Source organism: Vanellus vanellus, assembly GCF_965231255.1.
Source record: "Vanellus vanellus genome assembly, contig: HAP1_SCAFFOLD_44, whole genome shotgun sequence".
NCBI lineage: Eukaryota > Metazoa > Chordata > Aves > Charadriiformes > Charadriidae > Vanellus > Vanellus vanellus.
In genome coordinates, this window is record NW_028127957.1 from 515,915 (window position 1) to 539,810 (window position 23,896).

Sequence of the window (23,896 nt, forward strand, 5' to 3'; positions counted from 1 at the left end):
GTGGATCCATCCTTGCAGAAATCTCTTTATTCCAGTGCCAAAGTCCCCGTGTTCAGGTGTGCAGTATTCTCCTTCACAGTTATCCGCAGTATCCGCTGATACTCGAGTTACAGACAAGTTGATGGGCTCCTCGAGAGACAAGAAGTTGTTTTGATGCCTTCGTACTTCTTCCCCAACTTGGGTGTCACTACCACTGAGCCTCGGACCGTTTGTGCCCATGGAGTCACTGGCACCTGCTTGTCATGTACGCGCCTGTCACCCTTCCCGCTGGCAGACCCATGGCATACAGTACAGGTGTGCTCCAGTGATTAGTCCGTCCAGCCCAGTGGTGGCGGTTTTGTTGGTTTTTTTTTCCCAAGAAACCAGCAGTCACATGCACTTCTAGGCCTCTGGCTTGAATTCTGCCTTGTATCTACCTCCCTTCTTTTTTGGCTTCATCTGTATCCTTCGTACTCGTCAAGTGGCGGCATCCTTCTCTTTTGAGGTCACAGCTCCTTTTCCTTTCGGTGCTTCCTGTTATGCTTTACTCCTAAGTTCCCCAGTTTTGGTCTAACAGTGCTAGATAGATTTTGTTCAGGGCAGCCTGGGACCTGAATGGGAACAGAGGTGTTAACTGGGGGCACGGGCATATGCTGTTCTTTCTGCTTGAGCTGTGGCAGTGGACACCACGGCAGCAAGAAAAAGCAATGAAGCCCAGCAGTGTGAGCAGGTAACGGCTAACAGGGGACTAACAGGAAGCAGCAAGTTTCTCCATCCCAAGAAAAAGGTACAGTAAGAAACACACTGATCACAAGGATTTTGTCTAAAACCCAGCCAAAGAATAAGGTTTGTCTTAGATTTGTTTCTAAGACCACACTTCCTACAGCAAGAAGCTGGGTACTATTTAAGCCCCACCAAATGGGTTTGTTCCATTTACGTTGAGGAAACGGTGGAATGGGAGACTCTTTGAAACGGTCCAATTTTCCACACTTTACTCTGAAGCAATGGAGATAAAGGAAGACATTCAAGCCGGACAGGTCCCAAAGCACCATCTTTATCATTTCATGAGCTGGAGGAGCGGCTGGCAACCGTGGAACCTCGGAAGTACATTCTGTACTGGCTGGCAACTGCCTTTGTTGGTGCAGCAAGCCTGGAGCGGGTACCACCTCTTCGTTTGTGTGTGTATTTCACTGTCAGTTGTAGTTTTGTTTCAAGAAAGAATCAGAGGTAAGGTTCTGACGGTCTAGTTTTTGAAAGAAAATGACTGCTTTCAGGGTAAGAATACGATTTGCCTGACTATTGATAGCTTTAACGTTTTCATGTATGTTCTGGCAGTGGAGGAGAAGCACAAAAGGTGAAAATGGCCACTGCTGGGAATGACGACTATTTTTATTCCGACTCTGCACAGGTAAATGCAGTAGATTTTAGAGTGGTTTGTATTGTTGATTTTCTTGAGATGTCCATGTTGAAAGGGAGGTTTGTTCTGTAAAGTTTGAAGTTGCTATGTCACGCTGGCTGGGTTATGGCAGCATCTGTAGATGAGATATCTGATCTTCAGAAGTGCTGAGAAGAGCTACTGATCATCTAAACTATGGACAATTTTTCCTGGGAACTGGGCTCGGATACTCAGAGAATACACAAGTTAAAAACCGCGCATAGAGATCACTCATCACTGTCCTGTTGAACCAACATTATATTCTGAATAAATAGGCCATGTTTGCAACTTCTGCTTATAGCGACTCCCTGAATTTTGCAAAACCAGTTCTTTAAAGCAAAGTCCTTCAAAAGGGGTTTGTTCTTCCAAGAAATATTTACATTCCACCTGGTGAAAATCCGGGGGCGGCTGTAGGGCTCTTTGTCATTGCATCCGTTTCATCCCGGGGGATTTAGGCGTTAATGCCGGGGCGATGGGCTTTGGCTCCAGCCCCCAGCGTGTCTCAGGGGATGGCCCAGTCGTACTGACTACAGTCCAACAGTGGCGTGGGTTTGAGATGCTGCTCCTAGACCCAGCTACTGGTGTCTGGAACTGAGTGAAACTGACCTTCAAATGCTCCGATATTTTCAAGTGTGACTTTGTTTTCCTCTAAAAAATCACTCAGAAACTGGTTAAGAAATAACCGGCAACCTGGCATTTCCAGCTGTCAGCTGGGATGTCGTTCATACCCAGGATATAAACCCGAGTTTATATTTGTCACCATAATGCTGTTATACCTGGACTACTGTATTATTAATTAAAACCGAAGAGTTTTAAAAGAGGAGATTCACTTTTGAGGCAACCACTAGCGTACGGGAATGTAGCGTGACTTACCCACAAAGTCATTGTCCTCATGTGGGTTCCGGGTGCAGATTCTGTCGCTGTGTTCACAGCAGCACACCCCGTATTAATCCATTTAGTCCATTTTTATTGTTGTATTTACAGTACCTGAAAACTGTTTTCTCCTGCAGCAAAAGTACAGCAACACCTCCTGTTGCTGGGAAAGACAACCCTCAGGCTGTTTGAGCGTCAGTTGTGCCTTCCATCACAGCAAACCTCGTTACATGAATGGGCCTTTTTTGCCGCCTAGTAACAGTGAGTAAAAATATATTCTCAACCATTTGTTCATGAGAGTAAGTAGATACAGGAAAACGCCCTCCCAGTGCTTACTTCCCGTGCTTACATAGTATGTATTAAGGTCAAGAAACGCACTGTTACAAATCACTCGGGTATGATCTGCTGCCCCAGCAAGTTGAAGGCAAAGAAAGGAATTGTATTGGCGTTTGAATAGGGTCTGCCACATGATTTTTTTCAGCTGTCACATTACAGGTCTTCCTAACTATGAGTGACATGAAAGATGAACTCACAAATGGCAATTTAGGTTGCCAGGGTCCACAGAGTAAAAGTGTTGCTTTACTTGGGTATTTGCTAGATTAAATCTCTCCAGTAGTGAAAGCGGTGAGTAGGCAGATAATGATGTAAGAGAAATGAGTAGTGTGTGTGGTGGGGGAGGAGGTTGGTAGGGCCACTGGTAGCAATATCTGTTGATAGAGCACAACATGTGAGATGGATGAGACCCCCCTCGGATAGATAACGTCAGACTACAGTGCAGTGCGTGCAGGTGTCTTTCCATTCATCATTTGGAATAAATTGTTCAGGCGTGAACATTGGACGCAGGCTATTGAAATACAGTGTGCAAGGCAATACCATACCCCCTCGTCCTTTTTTACATAGCGTAGAATGATAACTGTGTTCCTCTTTGCAAAAGGCTTTCTTCAGCACTGCCTCATCTGCCCATTCAGAGAAGCAAGTGCCCATGATTCTTCCTACTCTCTGTAGTTGGAAGGTGCTCTTGGAAGAGAGTGTCTCTCCTACTCTCTGGTGGTTGGAAGATGTCAACCTCTGCAGATTTTTTCTACAATGCACAATCTCTCTATTTAATGATTCCTTCAATATGATAATGATTTAAAAACTGTACCTGCTGGTCTGAACCTGGACTTGATGTTCTAGTTCCCTCCTAATAAAATACATATAATGTTCTTATCTGCAGATGCCCCATTGCCACAGGGTGTAGGAGAAGGGATTCTGCCTCCGGCCCATCGTCAACAATCGCTCAGAACTCATAAGAATATTTTACTACCGGTTCACCCTCCAGTGATTATAAACCTCAATGACGAAGATGACGAAGAGGACGATGAAGAGAAAGAGAACTGTAAAAAGTTTTTGTCTTTCTTTTTCAATGAAGTAGAGTGGGGGTTTTGGACCCTTGCAATGTACTTCACAACTGATGTATTAGAATTTTTTTTTTAGAGAAGAGTTGTTGACAATTTTTGGAAATAGTTTCCAGCTAATCTTCAAATTTTGGAACTGGTAGTCCCCAGATGGGAGTGAGGCAACGTTTTCTAACTGCTGTGAAATGCCTGGCTGTAGATGTCAGCAGTGGTATAAACCACATACCTGAACTGGGACAGATAAGGAGCGCTCACTTCACCAGCTCTGCCGGCAGACGTCACGTGATGGTGACTTTAGGCAGAGGTTTGGTGACACACACTCCCCAGTGACGTGTTTAGTCAGGAGATTTCCTTTTGGGTGTAAATGAAGGATTATTTTGCAAAGGAGTACTGAAGATGCTTTTGAATCATTTTAAATCACCAAACGTTAGCTTAATATGTGTTGTGAGTGCAATTCCATTGCACTTGGCAATGCCTAATATTAAGGAACCCTTTTTCTGTCCCGAAGCAGAGGCTACAGTCAGAAAAGAAACAGCCATGACCGAAATGAAATTCATTATGGGATTTGATTATTAAGAATTGTTGAAGGTCTTTGTATAGATACCTAAAAATCTTTTAAAACTGTTTCCTACAGATGTTTCTGAATGGGTGCCTAAGACTGCTGCAGATATTGAAGAGGAAAGAGCAATAAAGGAAGTGTGCTATATATCTGGTAAATACAGAATTAGTCACTCTTTCCTAAACAGCAGCACTGCCAATATAGTAAACTCCGGTGGTTTTTTTCCCTCTTGGGATATATTTAGGCGAGTATTACAGGATTCAGTACCCTCACAAACACCGATCAACAAAAACCGCGTCTTTGCGTTGGGAAAATGAGCTATTACCCTTGGAAGCTACCAAGCGACGCTTGCAGAAAGGCAAGTACTTTCCGTCTTCTCGGACAATGTTTACCAGTTTTCAAATTACTGTTACAGGGAGAAACAATGACATAGTTTCCCGTCCTCCCCGCTTTTTTAATTTAGTGACGATAAAAGATAGCATATTACAAAGAGCATAAAAATCCTTCATTCCTTTTTCCCCATATATATTTATACTGTCACACGCGTGGTGACTCCCTGCATCAGACGACTGTAAATGGAAAAGGTGGAAATGGGCTGTTAACCCTACGCGTACGTTCCTGAGATACACAACATAGGTCTTTCATAGACTTTTTCTTCGCGATCAAGATCTATGTAGTCTAAGTTTAACCACCCTAAGGTTAGGAATGTAGTTTAGATTTCACATGTGGGCTCACTGTTGGACATGGAGAGAGACGGGCACTCTTTGGGGGCTGTTTATTGGATCATAAGACAGTGCCAAAGACAGGTGAGATGGCGCCGCGCTCTCTGCTGGCTCTCTTGGCTGTCTAGAGGATTAGATGCAGCCATACACCAAACTTTTATAGAACTAAATTTAGAAGAAATAAGTACCCCCTTGAAGTGTCTCGTAAAAGATAGTACCAAAAGAGTTCCATGTTGTTTTGAATGTTGGGCTTTATCCAACATAATTAAGGTCCAAGGAAGACAAGCTAATAAATATTTACCTCCCTTAATATGTTTCTACTTCATTCTTGACCAAGTGGCACGACTGAAAACAATCTGTATTAGTTCATTTAATGAACCAGTAATAATCCAATTCCATTTGTAGCCTCACAGAAGCCAAAGCAGCTTAGGCTAGATCAGGAAAGAACCTCACGCATTGTCAGACTCTCCTGTAGTGACCTTTGAGAGCATTTTGCTGTTGGCATTCAAACTATTTTAAAAATTGAAGATTTTGCTGCTTGGGTTTGATGATGAAACCTGAAGACTTCTTGAAATGTACTGTTAGAGTGTTGAGGCGATAACAGCACAATGTTACACAGAAAATTTTGCCTTTAAATCTGTGAAAGAATTTTCTGAAGTGTTGTGTAAGTACATAGTAACATATATTCTTAAAAACTGATTGATATTCTTTTCTGTATTTATGTTGTTTTCAGAATACGCAGATGACAATGCCCCGACTCCTAAGAACTCATGGGTAATTGTCGGAAGAATCCCTGCTGGAGGAGTTAAAGCTAGCAGCAAACCATCAGTTATGTAAGTGTCCATAAAGCGTTGTATTCTTTGTTCAGGTTTCAGTGTGTTAGCTTTTTTTATGGGTATTAGTTTACAGAGGCATTGAGATTGTACCTCTCTTGTTAAAGCTGCTCTGACCTTTTGTTGTCATGGGGCAGATTTTAATGTATCTTTTATTTTGGTCACCAGACTCCTAAATCACACAAAATGCTTTCAGGTGTCATTGCTACTACTATTTTTAGTCCATTTAGCATATGGAACACGTTTAGTATTTTGACACCTTCATGGCTAAGCGTGGTGGATACCTGAAGACAGTGTGTGGGCTTCCACAGAGAAACACTGTTCTACAGACTGTGCTGCTGAGATTTTTGTTATTTCTTTGTCAGACTACTGATTTGTTTCACGGAAGTAAACTTGCACTTTGAAGCGTCAAAATTATGACTGTTCCTTCTTAGAAACTAAACTGCTCTATCTGGTACCCATTTGTAATACCAGGGACCCACAGATTGGCTGAAGTTACCTCTATGCTTTGGTGGCTGATTCTTCAAGAACACAAAACTGTAGCACAGGCTTCATTTTTTTGGTACTTACAGAGCCGAGATAAAATATCTGAGGACTTCCTCTTGCACTGCCGTGTTCTCTATCTGTCAGTCTCAGAGTGCTTTGTGACCAAGGAGAACTGTGATTTGGGGTTTGGGTTTTTTCAGTACCAGGAGAGAACAGGTTATGTATACAAAGGAACTTCCCCGTTCATTAGATTGTCAGAACATAATGTTTTGATGTTCGGGTTTTCGAATGTGTTTTCACTGCTTTATGTTGGGTACAAGTGCTTTATTTGAAGTTCTGATCCCCTTTCTTTCTTCTCCTAGAAGTCGAACTGGGCCTACGAGTGGAACATCAAAAGCAGTATGTAAAAACAGTCTCAAAGGTTTTTCTACACACTGCACTTAATTCTAAACAATGTCGCCTTGTATTAATTTTCCAAACATTGACTTAATCTATTTTCCAGTAAAATGTAGTCTTTGTGGCAAATACAATGTATTGAATTCAGCATAGCAAAAAGTGAGTAATGCCATCATTTGCGCAGTTCTCATGCGAATATCGGTATTTGTGCCCAGTAATGCATTGTATTTCATAGTGAATATGCTGGAAAATTTCCTGTACGACTTTATGTTGTACAGATAATGTATGGTGGGTTTTAGATCATGCAGGTTCAAGGTTTGCACAGCTGAACTTGGTGCCGTGTTCTACCTCTGTCTGTCCGTAGCTTGTGATACGTATGTTTGTATGGGTTGTTGCGTGCTTTTTGTTTCCTGCAATGAAAATTCTTTAGAGGGTATTTTTTTCCTTTTTCACATTGTATTGCTTAGCTTTGGTTTTGGAACAACTTCCCCGACTCTTGAGTGTCCTTTTAATGCTGCAAAATATAAATACTGATAGTTGCATGCATCTTTCCCCATTAAATGAACAGTGGATAGCTTGTCCTTCTAATGGTCCGGAGCTTAAAAATCCCTTTAAAAATACGGGATAGTATATTTTTTTCTGCACATAGCTTCAGTCCACTTGGAAGAAAACTGGATTGGTCACACCAGTCTTTCTGTGAGATACAAACAGAGCCGAAGGTTCTGAGTGCCCGAGAATGCTCTTTTCAGGGGGGTGAACGGGCACATAAACATCACGCGATGGCATATGGACTCCCCAGAACACGTTCAGGACAACTGTATTTGATCGAAGCAGCTGTTTTCACGCAACCTCAGCTAGCGTTGTGCTGCTCTTTCCAGGATGGGGTGAGCGGTGCTGTCTTGGGCTGTGTGGGCTTGAACGTGTCTCTAACGTGTGCATCAAATCCTTCCCTGTTACACAGAGTGACGACCTGGCCGGTGCTTCCGAAGAAGATATAACGAAAGCTACGATGATCCAGTCGTGCTGTAAATACGATCCAATGAAGTAAGTGTTGCTAATGTCACATCTCTTCTTTGAAGATTATGGAAAGATTGTAGAGGTGGGTTCTTTTAACAAGAGAGACAAATGCATACCTTTTTCTTCTTTTCCCAAAAAATTGTTAGTTCCATGAAGAAACCCTTGGCTCCACCTCCACCATCATACATTTGCTTTCGTTGCGGAAAACCTGGCCACTATATAAAGCACTGCCCAACAAATGGGGTAAGATTGTGGGGTACTTCTGGTGTTACTTAGCTTTTCTTATTTTTACCTTGGCAGTTACGTAACAAACACGGGAACGCTCTTATTCGGAAGTGTTTCTCTTGGGGTGACAGACAGATGTTATATGGCAATGTTGCAAAAGCCTTCAAAATTCAAGGGAAACCTAGAATTAAAAATGTGACATTTTCTTTTTTCTACGTCATAGACATTAAATATGCCCATAGATCTTTCTCTGGGAACTTTCATGTGTATTTACATATATTTCAATACTATTGATGTTTCTGTTGACCCCACCTATTGAGTATTTGCGTGTTTTAATGACACAAGTCTCTGGCTGAGTACTCATGCCAGGTAACATCAGTCGCTGAATGCATGTGCAGCCTTCATGTATATAGGTGGTGAAAGTAAGTTTCTGCAGTGGCCGATTCCGAGCACTGAGTTCAGCTCTCACTCTGGACTGCGCTTTGGAGCCATATGCGATTGTGTCTCCTCTCTGAGTGGGTGGTGAGCTCAGGGATATGTTACCCTTATGGAACCTGAAGTTAAGCAAAAGAACGTCGATTGAGTTCAATACGCTGCTCAAGTCTTTGAAACATATTGGCTCTATTAATTTAGGAAAATAAGTATTTTAGTTGAGAAACCCTTGTGCTAGGTAAAAGGAGAGGATTAAGGGCTTTTGCTGCTTAAAATAATCATTGAAATGTCATTCTAAGCGTGGGTCTTAAGATGAGATATGTCTGCATTTCTTTTTTTAACAGGACAAAAATTTTAAGCCTTTTCCCAGAATTAAAAAGAGCACAGAAATACCAAGGAGTTTCGCGATGGACGTGAAAGATCCCAATAGAAAGGGTGCTATGCTGAAAAACACTGGAAAATGTGCACTACCGATTATTAATGCGTAAGTATGGAGTTAATTGGATGGACCAAAAAGTGAAGGAGACAAACCCATGCGTAAATGCCTGAGGGACGATGCAACCGAGTTGGCCAGCGTCGGTCATTACGGGGGAGGAAGCACTGGCATTGCATCGTCACCTTAACAACTGTGATACTTGCTAGTATTAAAATGGGGTGGTCCTACTGTTCGTGCCTCTGGAACTTGGTTAAACTTGCAGTGCGCTAAGAATCTGTAGTTCTGTAAAACATTTCTGTCGTGTTTAATGTGGAGTTGTTCTCTTGGAAAGCTCATTTTGCTTCTGTTTTATGTTCCAAAGGCTTCTTGTAAAATTTAACAAATAGCTCTTGGACTGAGATTTCCTCCCCTGCTCTGACTTTTATCAAATCCCATGTGGGAAACCCATTGAGATTTTCCTGTTGCTATAAACTAAGACAATAGTACTGTGTGCTGGCAGGAGTGGCTGTTTCAAAATGCACTTGGTGGCACTTCTGTTCTTCTGTCACGCATCTCCTTTTGTAGAAGCTGTAACATAGACCTCTTCCATCTATAAAATGCACTTACTCAGAGACAAACTTTATCCTGAGCCTACAATTTGCATGTACCCTCTGGCCCAGGAGAGGTGGGATTCATTGCACCTGATTTCTGGCTGTCAACAAATGATGTTTCTAGTCTGAGCTAATTTCTTAGTTGATCCAATGAATGGGAAAGTTCTGCAGAAGGAAGATTGTTCCCACCTCCCTCTTCTCATATTGTGACTATTGCAAAGTGGTTTAAACTAAATGTCTGCGTCTCAGAAGGCAAATGTGAAATGAGAATTCCATCTATTATCTTCCTCTGGTGATATCCAAAGCTTCGAACAGTTTTCCTTTACCCATCTGTAACTTTTTTCTTCTTCCTTCCCCACCCCACCCTCCAGGGAAGCTTATGCTGGAGGAAAGAAGGAAAAGCCTCCCTTTTTACCAGAGGAGCCGTCCTCCCCCTCATCCTCAGAAGACCCTATTCCAGCTGAGTTTTTGTGTGTCATTTGTAAAGAGATAATGACTGATGCCGCTGTTATTCCCTGCTGTGGAAACAGTTATTGTGACAAATGTACGTATTCTTCCCGTGTTTGTTAATTCAAAACATCACCTCTGATTTTCTGAGAGCAGAAATAGGAGACGGCGAAATTACGTTGTTGCCCGTTCTATTTCATACTAATGTATCCCCTGAATAGGAAAGGGCTCTTTTTGTATAAAGGAAAAAAAAAGGCAGAAAGCTTTTTTTCCTTTCATGTATCCGGTTAAATCCTCTTTCCATGCGGAAGGAGGCGTATGAGAAGAGTGCATAACTGCGCAGTGCATTGCAGTATTAGATATCAAATGCATTTAGTTTTTTCACAGCCCTTTCTCTCACACATAATTGTGTGCTCTGCAACAAACAGGTCGTTGGGCATTTAATCTGCATTCTTCTCCAGGGGAGAGTTGGTGGAATCCTTCAGAACTCAAACCTACTAATGTTTTGTTGAGGTGTGTTTTATTCATTAACTGTGAGGTTGGTGACATCTCACTGCAGCGGATAGTGGAAAAGAGACTGGTCGAACCATCAAGTGTTACACTGGTGAAATATCAAAACTGTATACCAGAAATAAATGCTGCATACTAGAAATGTTTTACACTATTGAACATTTACAGCTTCACGCTCTCAATTAAAGCCATATTCCCCCATCAGTCATATATGTCTTTTTATTAGAACCCCCAACATTGCCGTCCTTTGGCTAAACCTTCTGTGATGACTCTATTGACACACAGGTATTAGAACGGCATTACTGGAGTCTGAGGAACACACATGCCCAACGTGTCATCAGACAGATGTTTCTCCTGATGCTCTCATTGCCAACCAGTTCCTGCGCAAGGTAACGTGATGACTTCTACGTAAACTGTTTGTAAGAAAAGTCTGTTAGTAAAAGGTGAAAGGGAAGAAAATAATAATTTACGTCTCCTTAAGCAAGGCTAAATTGCATAATAAGGCCACGTTTACTTTCTAAATACATCATCTGCTGTTACAGAAGCTTACAACTCTTTAGAGACAATGGGGCCAATTCAGGGCACACTTTTGTTTTCCAATTTGGTGTTAACACTGAAGTGCTTTAAATACAGATACTCTGAGTCACTCGTCATCAATATCAGTGTTTAATGCGATGTGTTCATACATCTGTGTGTTGATTCATTTTAGGATTGATAACGTTTGCAGGAGCACACAAGTAACATTACTCTGTGGAGCCTTTTCTTCGTGTATCTACTGAAGTTTCATACTACCTTTTTGTAAACGTTTTTCTGCCTCTAGGCTGTGAACAACTTCAACAATGGAACTGGTTACGCAAAAAGGCTCCGTCAGCAGATTCAGCAGCAGCAGCCGCCACCGCCGCCACCACCTCCACCACCGCTCATGCCTGTTTTACCTCCTGGACCTTTTCGGTAGGAAATCTGTAGATCAACATGAATATGAAAGACACCAAAATGCTGCAGTCAGATTCTTCTTCTTGAGCTTCTCCGCTGGCGATTTATGCATCATTAGTGACAGTTCCAGATAACTGTGGAATTTCTGGGTTTTGTCTTTACTTCGAATGAGGACACATTGATAAGTTGGAAGTGTGCCTCATGCAAGAATTTTCTCAGACCTGTTTCTTGCTTGGTTGCCTTATCAGTCGTTCAGTAAAGGTTTACCCTGAGAGAGGAACGTTTTTTCCCCAGAAGCCCTTTGATTGCATGTGGCTCACAGTTCCTAAAGGAACCATTTAGTTATGTCAAATCTTCTTGAGTGCATCAATTTCTCTTTAGGACTGGGGAAATAATATTTTCATGAAAAGTGTAAAAGTACAATTATAGGTAAAATTGGCCAGGTGTTTTCACATTACTTTTTTCTACAGTCTTGATATCATCGATACTATGATAAGTCAGAGTCATCCTCAGCAATACACAGTGTAGTCAGTGCCACATACAGATTGGATAATAAACGTTGAAACACTGTAAATCTGAAGTATTTACAAACATGACAGTCTAAGTTTGCAACCCAGTGAAGTCATATGAAAATACATGAGAAATCTGTGCTATTGTTTAGGGCTTATATCCTTTCGACTTCATGCGCTGAATGCAAACAGCCGCTCTGCCCAGCAGACTGTCGGGCTCGGCCGTACCGTTGAATGCACCGGATCACAGTTCAAAAGAACCTCTCGGGCAGTCTCTGAATGATCACATCGACATTTCCCAATAGAATTGCAGCTCTTCCATCTTCCCACACTGAGATTGAGCGTGTGGGTTACACGTACTCTGATCCTTTCATGTGCAGCCAGCTTAATAAACTATTTTTCCCATGAAATTTCTCTTTCAATGCCAGTAGTCCATAGGGACTTCTTGACAGGGCTTCATTTGGAATCGGCCAACTTCACATTTGTAAATCTGAAGTTGTTTCTCTTATTTATATTTTTTTTCTCCATTTCCAGTAGTCAGCCTTTTCTCACCTTAGACTTTATATTTCAAGCAGCATTCCAAAATGCTGTTTGATTAATAAAAGTGTGGGTTTTTTTGTAGTGGTGCCGATAGCGTTATACCTCTTGCTGCTCTGCTGACGGCTGCTGAACCTCCTCAATCTTCCTCTCTGTCAATCAGCAGTTTGTTGGAAGAGAAGGTAAGTTTGATGTCAACATAGGCAAGGATTCTTGTATTTTAGTAGAGCTTATTTTCCAACTGTTTGCATTTACTCACAAGACCTGTCAGGTTCCTGTGCTGCGACAACCAGCGTTCCCAACTCTTCCGGGCCCCCAGGGTCAACCGATACCCACAACTGGTAAGGAACGATAACTTCAGAATTTCGTTTAAAAAATTGACCTTCAGACAAACTCAATGGGATTTTGCTCTTTGTCCTCTCCCCACTCCAACAGGTCGCCCAATGGGAGGCAGTGCGCCTCGCTCAGCAGGTGGCAGACCGGGCTGCGAACTGTAAGTGTCCTACCGAAATTCAATATGTTCCTACTTGTAACCTGCTAAACGAGGCCGTACCACATAACTTACACAACAGCTGATTTATAATGAAAAAAGTCTGCACAGATAGTTGTGGAGAATACAAGTGGTAATTAAATTTTAAATGCCTTAATTTGAATTGGCCTTAGCAGAGGGGATCTGCGCTTGCAGTAAGATGATTTAAAATAAAAGCCCAGTACAGGATTGAAAAGAGGACTCTGAAAAATGAATGCTTTTTGAGGAAACCATAATTCCATGTAAAACCTAAAGAAAATTAAAGGATCAGATGGAAAGCCGCCCTTTAGATTACTGGCTGAATAGAGCTGGAAAAATTGATTTCCCAATAGAAATCAGCCTCCAACGTTCTTTTTTCTAAAAATTTTAGTTGATACTAATTGAGCAAATCCTTGGAAAAGTCAGTGCTGTCATTTTATGACAATTCTGAATTTCTTCAATGTGTTCATGTCCAACAGCCAAGCTGCTTTCTCTCAGTTGGAGAGAGCAGAGACTGTTTTATCCATCATTGCAGTGTCAAGCTGGTCCTTCCTTTTGGTATATATTTGTTCTAGATAGATTGTAAGGGCACAGTGTGTTTATAAAATGTTATGAGCAATAAAACCAGAAACCAGGATCCATTCCACAGATTATCTAAAAATCTCAAGTTCAGTAAGCAAGAAAAGAACAATTCAGGGACAGGAACAGGCCAAATACATCATGGTGAGGCGACAACATCGGAAGTATTAAGTGTCTCACGGAGCGGCAGAGGAGCGGTGGGCGCTCAGCACATGGGAGATGGGAGTCTCTTTTAAGCACGGGCAGCCTCCACCCACAGTCGCAAGGCGAGAAGAGGAGAGAAGACTGCGGGAACTGTTGGGGGTGAGGGTGTGGAAGGCAAGTGAGAGGATCAAGAAATGAGCGTAGTCTCAAATGACCAGGAAGCAGGGAGCAATATGCTTACGTTGAGAACAAGAAGCCACCATGCTCCCGCTTTGTTCTCTTTCCTCTGTAAAATCAGGGCAGAGCGTTACAAACAGTGACACATGTCTTGGGGTCTCTTTAGAAGTTCAAATCGAGGATTCCCGCACAGCGAATGTTCCCAAAGAAGGGCTCAAGCCCAACGCTACCAACATCAACACCAGTCTTTGTGCCTGTGCCTCCACCTCCCTTGTATCCTCCACCATCCCAAGCACTTCCCCTTTCCACCGGCCTTCCACCACCCCAAGCACTTCCACTCTTCCACAGTTTTCTTCCTCAGTTTCCGCCTGCTCAACTTCCATCTGCTGCATACACTGTCCCCCCGCTCCAGGGTATGCCCCAGCTCCTGCAAGCGTGTCATCAGCTTGGGTACCAAGAGCAGTACCATCCCCACGACACACGCACCTCCTGTATCTCGGGAGGAGTTTTACAGGGAACAACAGAGTCTGAAAGAGGAGTAAGTAGTTGGCTCAATGAAGTTGTGTTGCTCTTCACTTCTGCATTTTGAGAGCAGACCGGACTGCAGTTACACTAAAGTGCATCTGACATAAGCAAAAATGACGTAGTGCTCTTTCCAATCTACGTTTTCATTGGAGACAGTAAACATGCAAAACTATTCTAAAGGATTCAAATGAGCATAGGCAAAAAAAGCCCAGATGACTGTTTGACATGTCCGTACTGGAGAAGCAGGTTGTCTAGAAGAATCAGGAGGAGTTCTGCTCCAGCCCCTGTCATTACAGGGGTTGGATGATTCAAGGGATCACCCTGACAGGAGTTTCCTACGTAGGGTACTAGCTCACATACGGCAGAGGTTACAGCAGAGCCATCGTTAGAATTGGGCAGCAGTTGTTCAGGAGCAGGTGTCTCCGTTACTAAAGCTTCACTGTAATGACATCCTTCACCTCCTGACAGCTGTGGCGAGGCCAGAAGCTGAATAGGTGTCATTGCAGGATTTTCTGCGTCTCCCTGTTCTGACTGTAAGCGTTACCTCAAAGCCCTTTGAAGGGGACAAGGAGAGAAGGTGTCTTTCTTTCCTCTTTTCCTTATCACATGTGGATACACGTAGAGATATTTACCTGGGCTGAAAACTGGTGGCTTTGGCTAGTATTTGGTTGACATTGTTTTCTTTGGAATTGAAAGATCAGACTTGTTTGTCAGGAAACTTTACACTGGTGAAGGACTTTGAGAGGAGGAATGATGCCAACGAACATATGAGGAATACTTTGAAAGGGTTCTTCAAAAACTAATGAAAGACAAACTTGTGAAGAAAAGACTCAAAGTAGCTGATGTCTTCTATGCCTAAAAGTCACTTGGGCAGGAGTGGGAATAGGCGGCTCTTAGTAATGCTGCCAGAATCTCTCCTAGAGGAATGGCATTGCGTCATAGTGCCAGAGGCTGAGTTTAGAAGCTTTTAGACAGGACTTTTCTTGAAATGCTGTCACTATCCTTGGTGAGAGCTATTATGGGCAAAATTTTGGTAGGCCATCAGGCCAGAAGTGTTGGTTAAACAGTCCTGTGTGTAGGACTGCAGGACATGTAGTTTGCATCCTATACAAATTGCGAAATTTGTGAAGTTAAAATGACAAAGCTGGCATTTTAAAACTGAGCTTTACTGTCTGAATCGTGTTTTCCCGATGTTTCACAGTGTGCTGTAGACATTAAGACTTGCTCTTTTTGCATCTTACTGCAACAAAAATGGTTTGCACTGCATGGAGTTGCCGAGTAGTGAAACGTGTGCGTTCGCGCACCAGTAGAGGCCAGTATACACCACCTTATAGCAATCAATGGCTGTGGTAGTTGATGTGCTAGAAGTGAGTGGAAACAGACTTCCCCTTCCCGTATGCTTTTACCCTAACAAAGCAGCAGCTGTTCTGTCTTGGAAGCAGAAACTTTTACATGCCATCAAGTTCTTCAATTGGCAGGAGTGCTGTCAGCAGCCAAAAGGAGTTTTGACATAAGCATACGGAGAGGGAAAAAAGGAACAAACCAAATTGGTGAGGAAACAAAATTACTTTCATTTATTGCTTTTGTGTTGTGTTTTTTTAAAGGTCCAAGACTCCCTATAGTGCTTTATCTTACCACCGTTCATATACCTACTCCACATCAAGACCAGGTTCTTGCCGCTCTCGCTCCCGCTCCCGCTCTCCATCATTTAGTCGTTCCCATTCTCGTGCCTATTCGCGATCACCACCGTGTCCAAGAAGAGACAAAGGGAAGGGGCAAAGGGAAGTTCCAGCATATGACAGGGAAGCTTACTACGGCAGATCGGTTGACTTTCGAGATCCATTTGAAAAGGAAAGACACAGAGAAAGGGAAAGGGACTATAGAGGACGGTATGGAAATTATTACAAGGACTGTGCTGGTGGTGCTCATCCTCGACCTCCAGCAAGCAGAGACACATATTCTCCAGAGAGGTTTGGTCCACCTGGGAGCAGACGAGAACATTCACCATATGCTCGAGGACATAGGGAGGACTACCCTGGTGGGCAGAGCCACCGAAGTCATCATAGAGCTGGAAATTACCCTGAAAAACCTTCTGGAAGGGAGAGCCATGGCATCAGAGAGCCTACAAAATTGAAAGACAATCAAGTGGGAGATAACAAAGGACATAAACATCAAAAACATTCAATTGTTTTCAAACTGGTGTCTGAAAAGGAGAAAAAAGAGGAGTATAAGCCCAAAGCAAAAATTGAAAAGCGGAAAGTAGAAGCAGCCGTTCCTCCTAAGAAAGACAGTATTATAAAACCATCAAAGGCTTCCCAAGAGAAGGTCGGCACTGATCATGAAAAATCTCCGCGAAAGGAACCTCCTGTGAAAAAGGTGAAAAAGGAGTTGCCAAAGACAGGCAGTGTTAAAACATCTTCCTCTTGAAAGGATGAAGCTATTTTGATACCATCATTTAAAGAGTAGTCCCCAGTTTGGGAAGACAGAAGAGCATTACCTTATCAGCCTCGGCGTAATGTTGTAACATATTACTCGTCTTCAGGTAACATAGCAGAAGCGCTTGACCTAGTTCAGATGAATTTTTATTTCTTGAAAACTGTTAATTTTCTCTTGTTTGCTACCACGTGCGTAAGCACAAATCCCATGTTCATCAATAAAGTTAACGGTCTTGTAGCCTCGTGTGTTCCCTGTTGTGTCCATATTACATTTCTAAGCAGCACCTTACCATCAGCTGACAGGTGTCTCAAAAAAAAAGAAAAAGGGAGAAATGCTGGAGTGGGAGAGAAGACTTAGTGTTAGTGAGAACTAATCAAAGTAAATGAAAGACAAAGCAAACCCATTCCCTTCTTGTTTGCTGTGACAGCACCTGGTGTGGGCTGTGGGCAGCCACAGGGAGGGCGGAAGCCTTGCGTCACTCTGTACGTTCCTCTCTCTCTCCCCCCCTGTAAAAGCACTGCGGCTGCAGGTGCTTCTTGTGGTGGAGACACAATCCGCTTAATTCTTAAAGATAACTCGGGGCTTGGTCTGAATTGGGGGGGTTTACTTTTCTTTTTTGTTTTAAATCCACTCATTTCTCTACCTATTTCAAAGCAGAACCTGGATCTTCGTGTGGCAGGAATAAATCACGGGGAATTATTGTTGAACAGGAAAGCAGCAAAATTAAAATCAGTTCAGAATTTTTTCAAGAGGATGCACAAAAGCTCATCATTTGACTATTCATTGTCTTGCTGCTTTTACGTTAGCTGTCATTGCACGCTTGCAAATCTGCGCTGCTGTCCTGCGATTACTACCACCAAAGCAAGAAAGTGGATGCGTTTTGTTTTAGTGTAACCACGGCAGTAACTGCACGGACCTCTAGTTGGTCTGTGTCCTGAGAGGCTGCAGAAATGCAGAGAGCCGTGCCCATTGCTGCATCGCCATCAAGCGCAACTGTCATCTTTCCTGGCTGAATCTGTAGTTTAGTCAAGTTATTGGGTTTTAGGAAACCACCGTGAAGTAACTGTAGCACCCAGCAGTGACCTTCCCCTTCCCCTCCTCTTTTCTGTCCCCTTTCCCCCTTACTTTGTGCCAGTTTCTGTTTAGTCTTCTGTTTAAATGGGATTTAATACACTGACTGTCAATTCTGTTTTTGGGGGGCTTGTGGGGTTTTGGGGTTGTTTGGTTTTTGGTTTTTGGTTTTTGGTTTTTGTTTTTATTATTCTGCAGTATTATCTTAGAGTTCTATACAAGTGTCATGGATATGTTGTTTCTGCTTGACTGACTGGAAGGAATACTTCAGTATTACTGAATAATACTCCAATCGAGAGCTTTCCTGATGTCTAGTTTGTGCCTGAAAAACCACAAAATGGGAAAGGCTGTGCCTGCCACGAGAGAACATAGGACTGGTTTTCCACATGTGAAAAAGAGTGGCCTATGGAGCATGAAGCTTCAAAATACTTGATCAGGCTTTCTTTTCCACAGAACTCGGCACAAAATGTTCTGAGGAGAGGGAAACTTGAATATTCTGGTGAGACTTGCAATGAAAGGAAGTTCTCTGTTCCCAGACCTGGGTGTTCCTCTCCAAAGGCATATTCTCAAGAACTTTATAGTTCTTAATACCGTAATGTTGTGTGTGCTAGATACTTTACTATCTACCAGGACCCCCAGATCCTTCTCCTCAGAATGGCTTCCCAGCAGGTCTACCCCTAACCTATACTGGTTCTTTGCATTCTTCCTCCCCAGGTGCAGGACTGTGCACTTGCACTTGTTGAACCTCATCAGGTTCTTCTCTGCCCAGCTCTCCAGCCTGTCCAGGCCACGCTGGATGGCAGCACGGCCCTCTGGAGTGTCAGCCACCCCTCCCAGTTTGGTATCGTCAGCAAACTTGCTGAGGATACACTCTGTCCCCTCATCCAGGTCTCTCACATTTCCTCACTCCTCTCTCTGGCTGCTCTTGCCCAGCAGTTTTTCCCCCTTCGTAAATCTGTTCTCCCAGAGACGCTCCCACCGTCACTGATGGGCTCAGCCTTGGCCAGCGGTGGGTCTGTCCTGGAGCTCTGTCGGACATGGGGGAAGCTTCTAGCAGCTTCTCACAGAATTTCCCCCTCTAGCCCTCCCACTACCAGACCCTTGCCAGGCAAACCCAGTAGAGAATTCATTCTTCTCGTTTTCTGCCTCATTTGGGCACAGCTATACAGCTACAAAGAGCCCCTGTTTGGATCGCTCTTGGCAGCATTAGCACTTTCTTACTCTGCTGATGCTGCCCACTGACAGTTCATTATTCATGGTCCTCATCTGCTTTCTGGAGCTTTCCTTGCCCCGTGTGCCCCAGTCAGATGTCGGGCTTATGGAACTGTGGGAGCCTTCTCATATCGTGTCTCTGTTCACAGCTCTCGCTTGCACTCCCCACCTTGGTCCCCTTCTGTGCTCAGGTGGATCCATCCCTGCAGAAATCTCTTTATTCCAGTGCCAAAGTCCCCGTGGTCAGGTGTGCAGTATTCTCCTTCACAGTTATCCGCAGTATCCGCTGATACTCGAGTTACAGACAAGTTGATGGGCTCCTCGAGAGACAAGAAGTTGTTTCGATGCCTTCGTACTTCTTCCCCAACTTGGGTGTCACTACCGCTGAGCCTCGGACCGTTTGTGCCCATGGAGTCACTGGCACCTGCTTGTCATGTACGCGCCTGTCACCCTTCCCGCTGGCAGACCCATGGCGTACAGTACAGGTGTGCTCCAGTGATTAGTCCGTCCAGCCCAGTGGTGGTGGTTTTGTTGTTTTTTTTTTTTCTAAGAAACCAGCAGTCACATGCACTTCTAGGCCTCTGGCTTGAATTCTGCCTTGTATCTACCTCCCTTCTTTTTTGGCTTCATCTGTATCCTTCGTACTCGTCAAGTGGCGGCATCCTTCTCTTTTGAGGTCACGGCTCCTTTTCCTTTCGGTGCTTCCTGTTATGCTTTACTCCTAAGTTCCCCAGTTTTGGTCTAACAGTGCTAGATAGTTTTTGTTCAGGGCAGCCTGGGACCTGAATGGGAACAGAGGTGTTAACTGGGGGCACGGGCATATGCTGTTCTTTCTGCTTGAGCTGTGGCAGTGGACACCACGGCAGCAAGAAAAAGCAATGAAGCCCAGCAGTGTGAGCAGGTAACGGCTAACAGGGGACTAACAGGAAGCAGCAAGTTTCTCCATCCCAAGAACAAGGTACAGTAAGAAACACACTGATCACAAGGATTTTGGCTAAAACCCAGCCAAACAATAAGGTTTGTCTTAGATTTGTTTCTAAGACCACACTTCCTACAGCAAGAAGCTGGGTACTATTTAAGCCCCACCAAATGGGTTTGTTCCATTTACGTTGAGGAAACGGTGGAATGGGAGACTCTTTGAAACGGTCCGATTTTCCACGCTTTACTCTGAAGCAATGGAGATAAAGGAAGACATTCAAGCCGGACAGGTCCCAAAGCACCATCTTTATCATTTCATGAGCTGGAGGAGCGGCTGGCAACCGTGGAACCTCGGAAGCATAACATTCTGTACTGGCTGGCAACTGCCTTTGTTGGTCCAGCAAGCCTGGAGCAGGTACCACCTCTTCGTTTGTGTGTGTATTTCACTGTCAGTTGTAGTTTTGTTTCAAGAAAGAATCAGAGGTAAGGTTCTGACGGTCTAGTTTTTGAAAGAAAATGACTGCTTTCAGGGTAAGAATACGATTTGCCTGACTATTGATAGCTTTAACGTTTTCATGTATGTTCTGGCAGTGGAGGAGAAGCACAAAAGGTGAAAATGGCCACTGCTGGGAATGACGACTATTTTTATTCCGACTCTGCACAGGTAAATGCAGTAGATTTTAGAGTGGTTTGTATTGTTGATTTTCTTGAGATGTCCATGTTGAAAGGGAGGTTTGTTCTGTAAAGTTTGAAGTTGCTATGTCACGCTGGCTGGGTTATGGCAGCATCTGTAGATGAGATATCTGATCTTCAGAAGTGCTGAGAAGAGCTACTGATCATCTAAACTATGGACAATTTTTCCTGGGAACTGGGCTCGGATACTCAGAGAATACACAAGTTAAAAACCGCGCATAGAGATCACTCATCACTGTCCTGTTGAACCAACATTATATTCTGAATAAATAGGCCATGTTTGCAACTTCTGCTTATAGCGACTCCCTGAATTTTGCAAAACCAGTTCTTTAAAGCAAAGTCCTTCAAAAGGGGTTTGTTCTTCCAAGAAATATTTACATTCCACCTGGTGAAAATCCGGGGGCGGCTGTAGGGCTCTTTGTCATTGCATCCGTTTCATCCCGGGGGATTTAGGCGTTAATGCTGGGGCGATGGGCTTTGGCTCCAGCCCCCAGCGTGTCTCAGGGGATGGCCCAGTCGTACTGACTACAGTCCAACAGTGGCGTGGGTTTGAGATGCTGCTCCTAGACCCAGCTACTGGTGTCTGGAACTGAGTGAAACTGACCTTCAAATGCTCCGATATTTTCAAGTGTGACTTTGTTTTCCTCTAAAAAATCACTCAGAAACTGGTTAAGAAATAACCGGCAACCTGGCATTTCCAGCTGTCAGCTGGGATGTCGTTCATACCCAGGATATAAACCCGAGTTTATATTTGTCACCATAATGCTGTTATACCTGGACTACTGTATTATTAATTAAAACCGAAGAGTTTTAAAAGAGGAGATTCACTTTTGAGGCAACCACTAGCGTACGGGAATGTAGCGTGACTTACCCACAAAGTCATTGTCCTCATGTGGGTTCCGGGTGCAGATTCTGTCGCTGTGTTCACAGCAGCACACCCCGTATTAATCCATTTAGTCCATTTTTATTGTTGTATTTACAGTACCTGAAAACTGTTTTCTCCTGCAGCAAAAGTACAGCAACACCTCCTGTTGCTGGGAAAGACAACCCTCAGGCTGTTTGAGCGTCAGTTGTGCCTTCCATCACAGCAAACCTCGTTACATGAATGGGCCTTTTTTGCCGCCTAGTAACAGTGAGTAAAAATATATTCTCAACCATTTGTTCATGAGAGTAAGTAGATACAGTAAAACGCCCTCCCAGTGCTTACTTCCCGTGCTTACATAGTATGTATTAAGGTCAAGAAACGCACTGTTACAAATCACTCGGGTATGATCTGCTGCCCCAGCAAGTTGAAGGCAAAGAAAGGAATTGTATTGGCGTTTGAATAGGGTCTGCCACATGATTTTTTTCAGCTGTCACATTACAGGACTTCCTAACTATGAGTGACATGAAAGATGAACTCACAAATGGCAATTTAGGTTGCCAGGGTCCACAGAGTAAAAGTGTTGCTTTACTTGGGTATTTGCTAGATTAAATCTCTCCAGTAGTGAAAGCGGTGAGTAGGCAGGTAATGATGTAAGAGAAATGAGTAGTGTGTGTGGTGGGGGAGGAGGTTGGTAGGGCCACCGGTAGCAATATCTGTTGATAGAGCACAACATGTGAGATGGATGAGACCCCCCTCGGATAGATAACGTCAGACTACAGTGCAGTGCGTGCAGGTGTCTTTCCATTCATCATTTGGAATAAATTGTTCAGGCGTGAACATTGGACGCAGGCTATTGAAATACAGTGTGCAAGGCAATACCATACCCCCTCGTCCTTTTTTAAATAGCGTAGAATGATAACTGTGTTCCTCTTTGCAAAAGGCTTTCTTCAGCACTGCCTCATCTGCCCATTCAGAGAAGCAAGTGCCCATGATTCTTCCTACTCTCTGTAGTTGGAAGGTGCTCTTGGAAGAGAGTGTCTCTCCTACTCTCTGGTGGTTGGAAGATGTCAACCTCTGCAGATTTTTTCTACAATGCACAATCTCTCTATTTAATGATTCCTTCAATATGATAATGATTTAAAAACTGTACCTGCTGGTCTGAACCTGGACTTGATGTTCTAGTTCCCTCCTAATAAAATACATATAATGTTCTTATCTGCAGATGCCCCATTGCCACAGGGTGTAGGAGAAGGGATTCTGCCTCCGGCCCATCGTCAACAATCGCTCAGAACTCATAAGAATATTTTACTACCGGTTCACCCTCCAGTGATTATAAACCTCAATGACGAAGATGACGAAGAGGACGATGAAGAGAAAGAGAACTGTAAAAAGTTTTTGTCTTTCTTTTTCAATGAAGTAGAGTGGGGGTTTTGGACCCTTGCAATGTACTTCACAACTGATGTATTAGAATTTTTTTTTTAGAGAAGAGTTGTTGACAATTTTTGGAAATAGTTTCCAGCTAATCTTCAAATTTTGGAACTGGTAGTCCCCAGATGGGAGTGAGGCAACGTTTTCTAACTCCTGTGAAATGCCTGGCTGTAGATGTCAGCAGTGGTATAAACCACATACCTGAACTGGGACAGATAAGGAGCGCTCACTTCACCAGCTCTGCCGGCAGACGTCACGTGATGGTGACTTTAGGCAGAGGTTTGGTGACACACACTCCCCAGTGACGTGTTTAGTCAGGAGATTTCCTTTTGGGTGTAAATGAAGGATTATTTTGCAAAGGAGTACTGAAGATGCTTTTGAATCATTTTAAATCACCAAACGTTAGCTTAATATGTGTTGTGAGTGCAATTCCATTGCACTTGGCAATGCCTAATATTAAGGAACCCTTTTTCTGTCCCGAAGCAGAGGCTACAGTCAGAAAAGAAACAGCCATGACCGAAATGAAATTCATTATGGGATTTGATTATTAAGAATTGTTGAAGGTCTTTGTATAGATACCTAAAAATCTTTTAAAACTGTTTCCTACAGATGTTTCTGAATGGGTGCCTAAGACTGCTGCAGATATTGAAGAGGAAAGAGCAATAAAGGAAGTGTGCTATATATCTGGTAAATACAGAATTAGTCACTCTTTCCTAAACAGCAGCACTGCCAATATAGTAAACTCCGGTGGTTTTTTTCCCTCTTGGGATATATTTAGGCGAGTATTACAGGATTCAGTACCCTCACAAACACCGATCAACAAAAACCGCGTCTTTGCGTTGGGAAAATGAGCTATTACCCTTGGAAGCTACCAAGCGACGCTTGCAGAAAGGCAAGTACTTTCCGTCTTCTCGGACAATGTTTACCAGTTTTCAAATTACTGTTACAGGGAGAAACGATGACATAGTTTCCCGTCCTCCCCGCTTTTTTAATTTAGTGACGATAAAAGATAGCATGTTACAAA

The 23,896-nt window shown here is 43.3% G+C and overlaps 1 protein-coding gene across 1 annotated transcript in view; it reads left to right on the forward strand.

Annotated features, from left to right (window-relative positions):
• Positions 1-1,339: 1,339 nt before the first annotated feature.
• The window catches only part of LOC309684805 (E3 ubiquitin-protein ligase TRIM36-like), a gene marked incomplete at both ends in the record, with an annotated part of 147,714 nt that continues 125,157 nt past the window's right edge, over positions 1,340-23,896 (forward strand). Inside the window, 3 exons of the mRNA XM_082500664.1 lie at positions 1,340-1,387; positions 7,642-7,724; positions 12,752-12,809. Of these exons, the coding sequence (XP_082356790.1) occupies positions 1,340-1,387; positions 7,642-7,724; positions 12,752-12,809 (189 nt within the window). The remainder of the gene's footprint in view (positions 1,388-7,641; positions 7,725-12,751; positions 12,810-23,896) is intronic.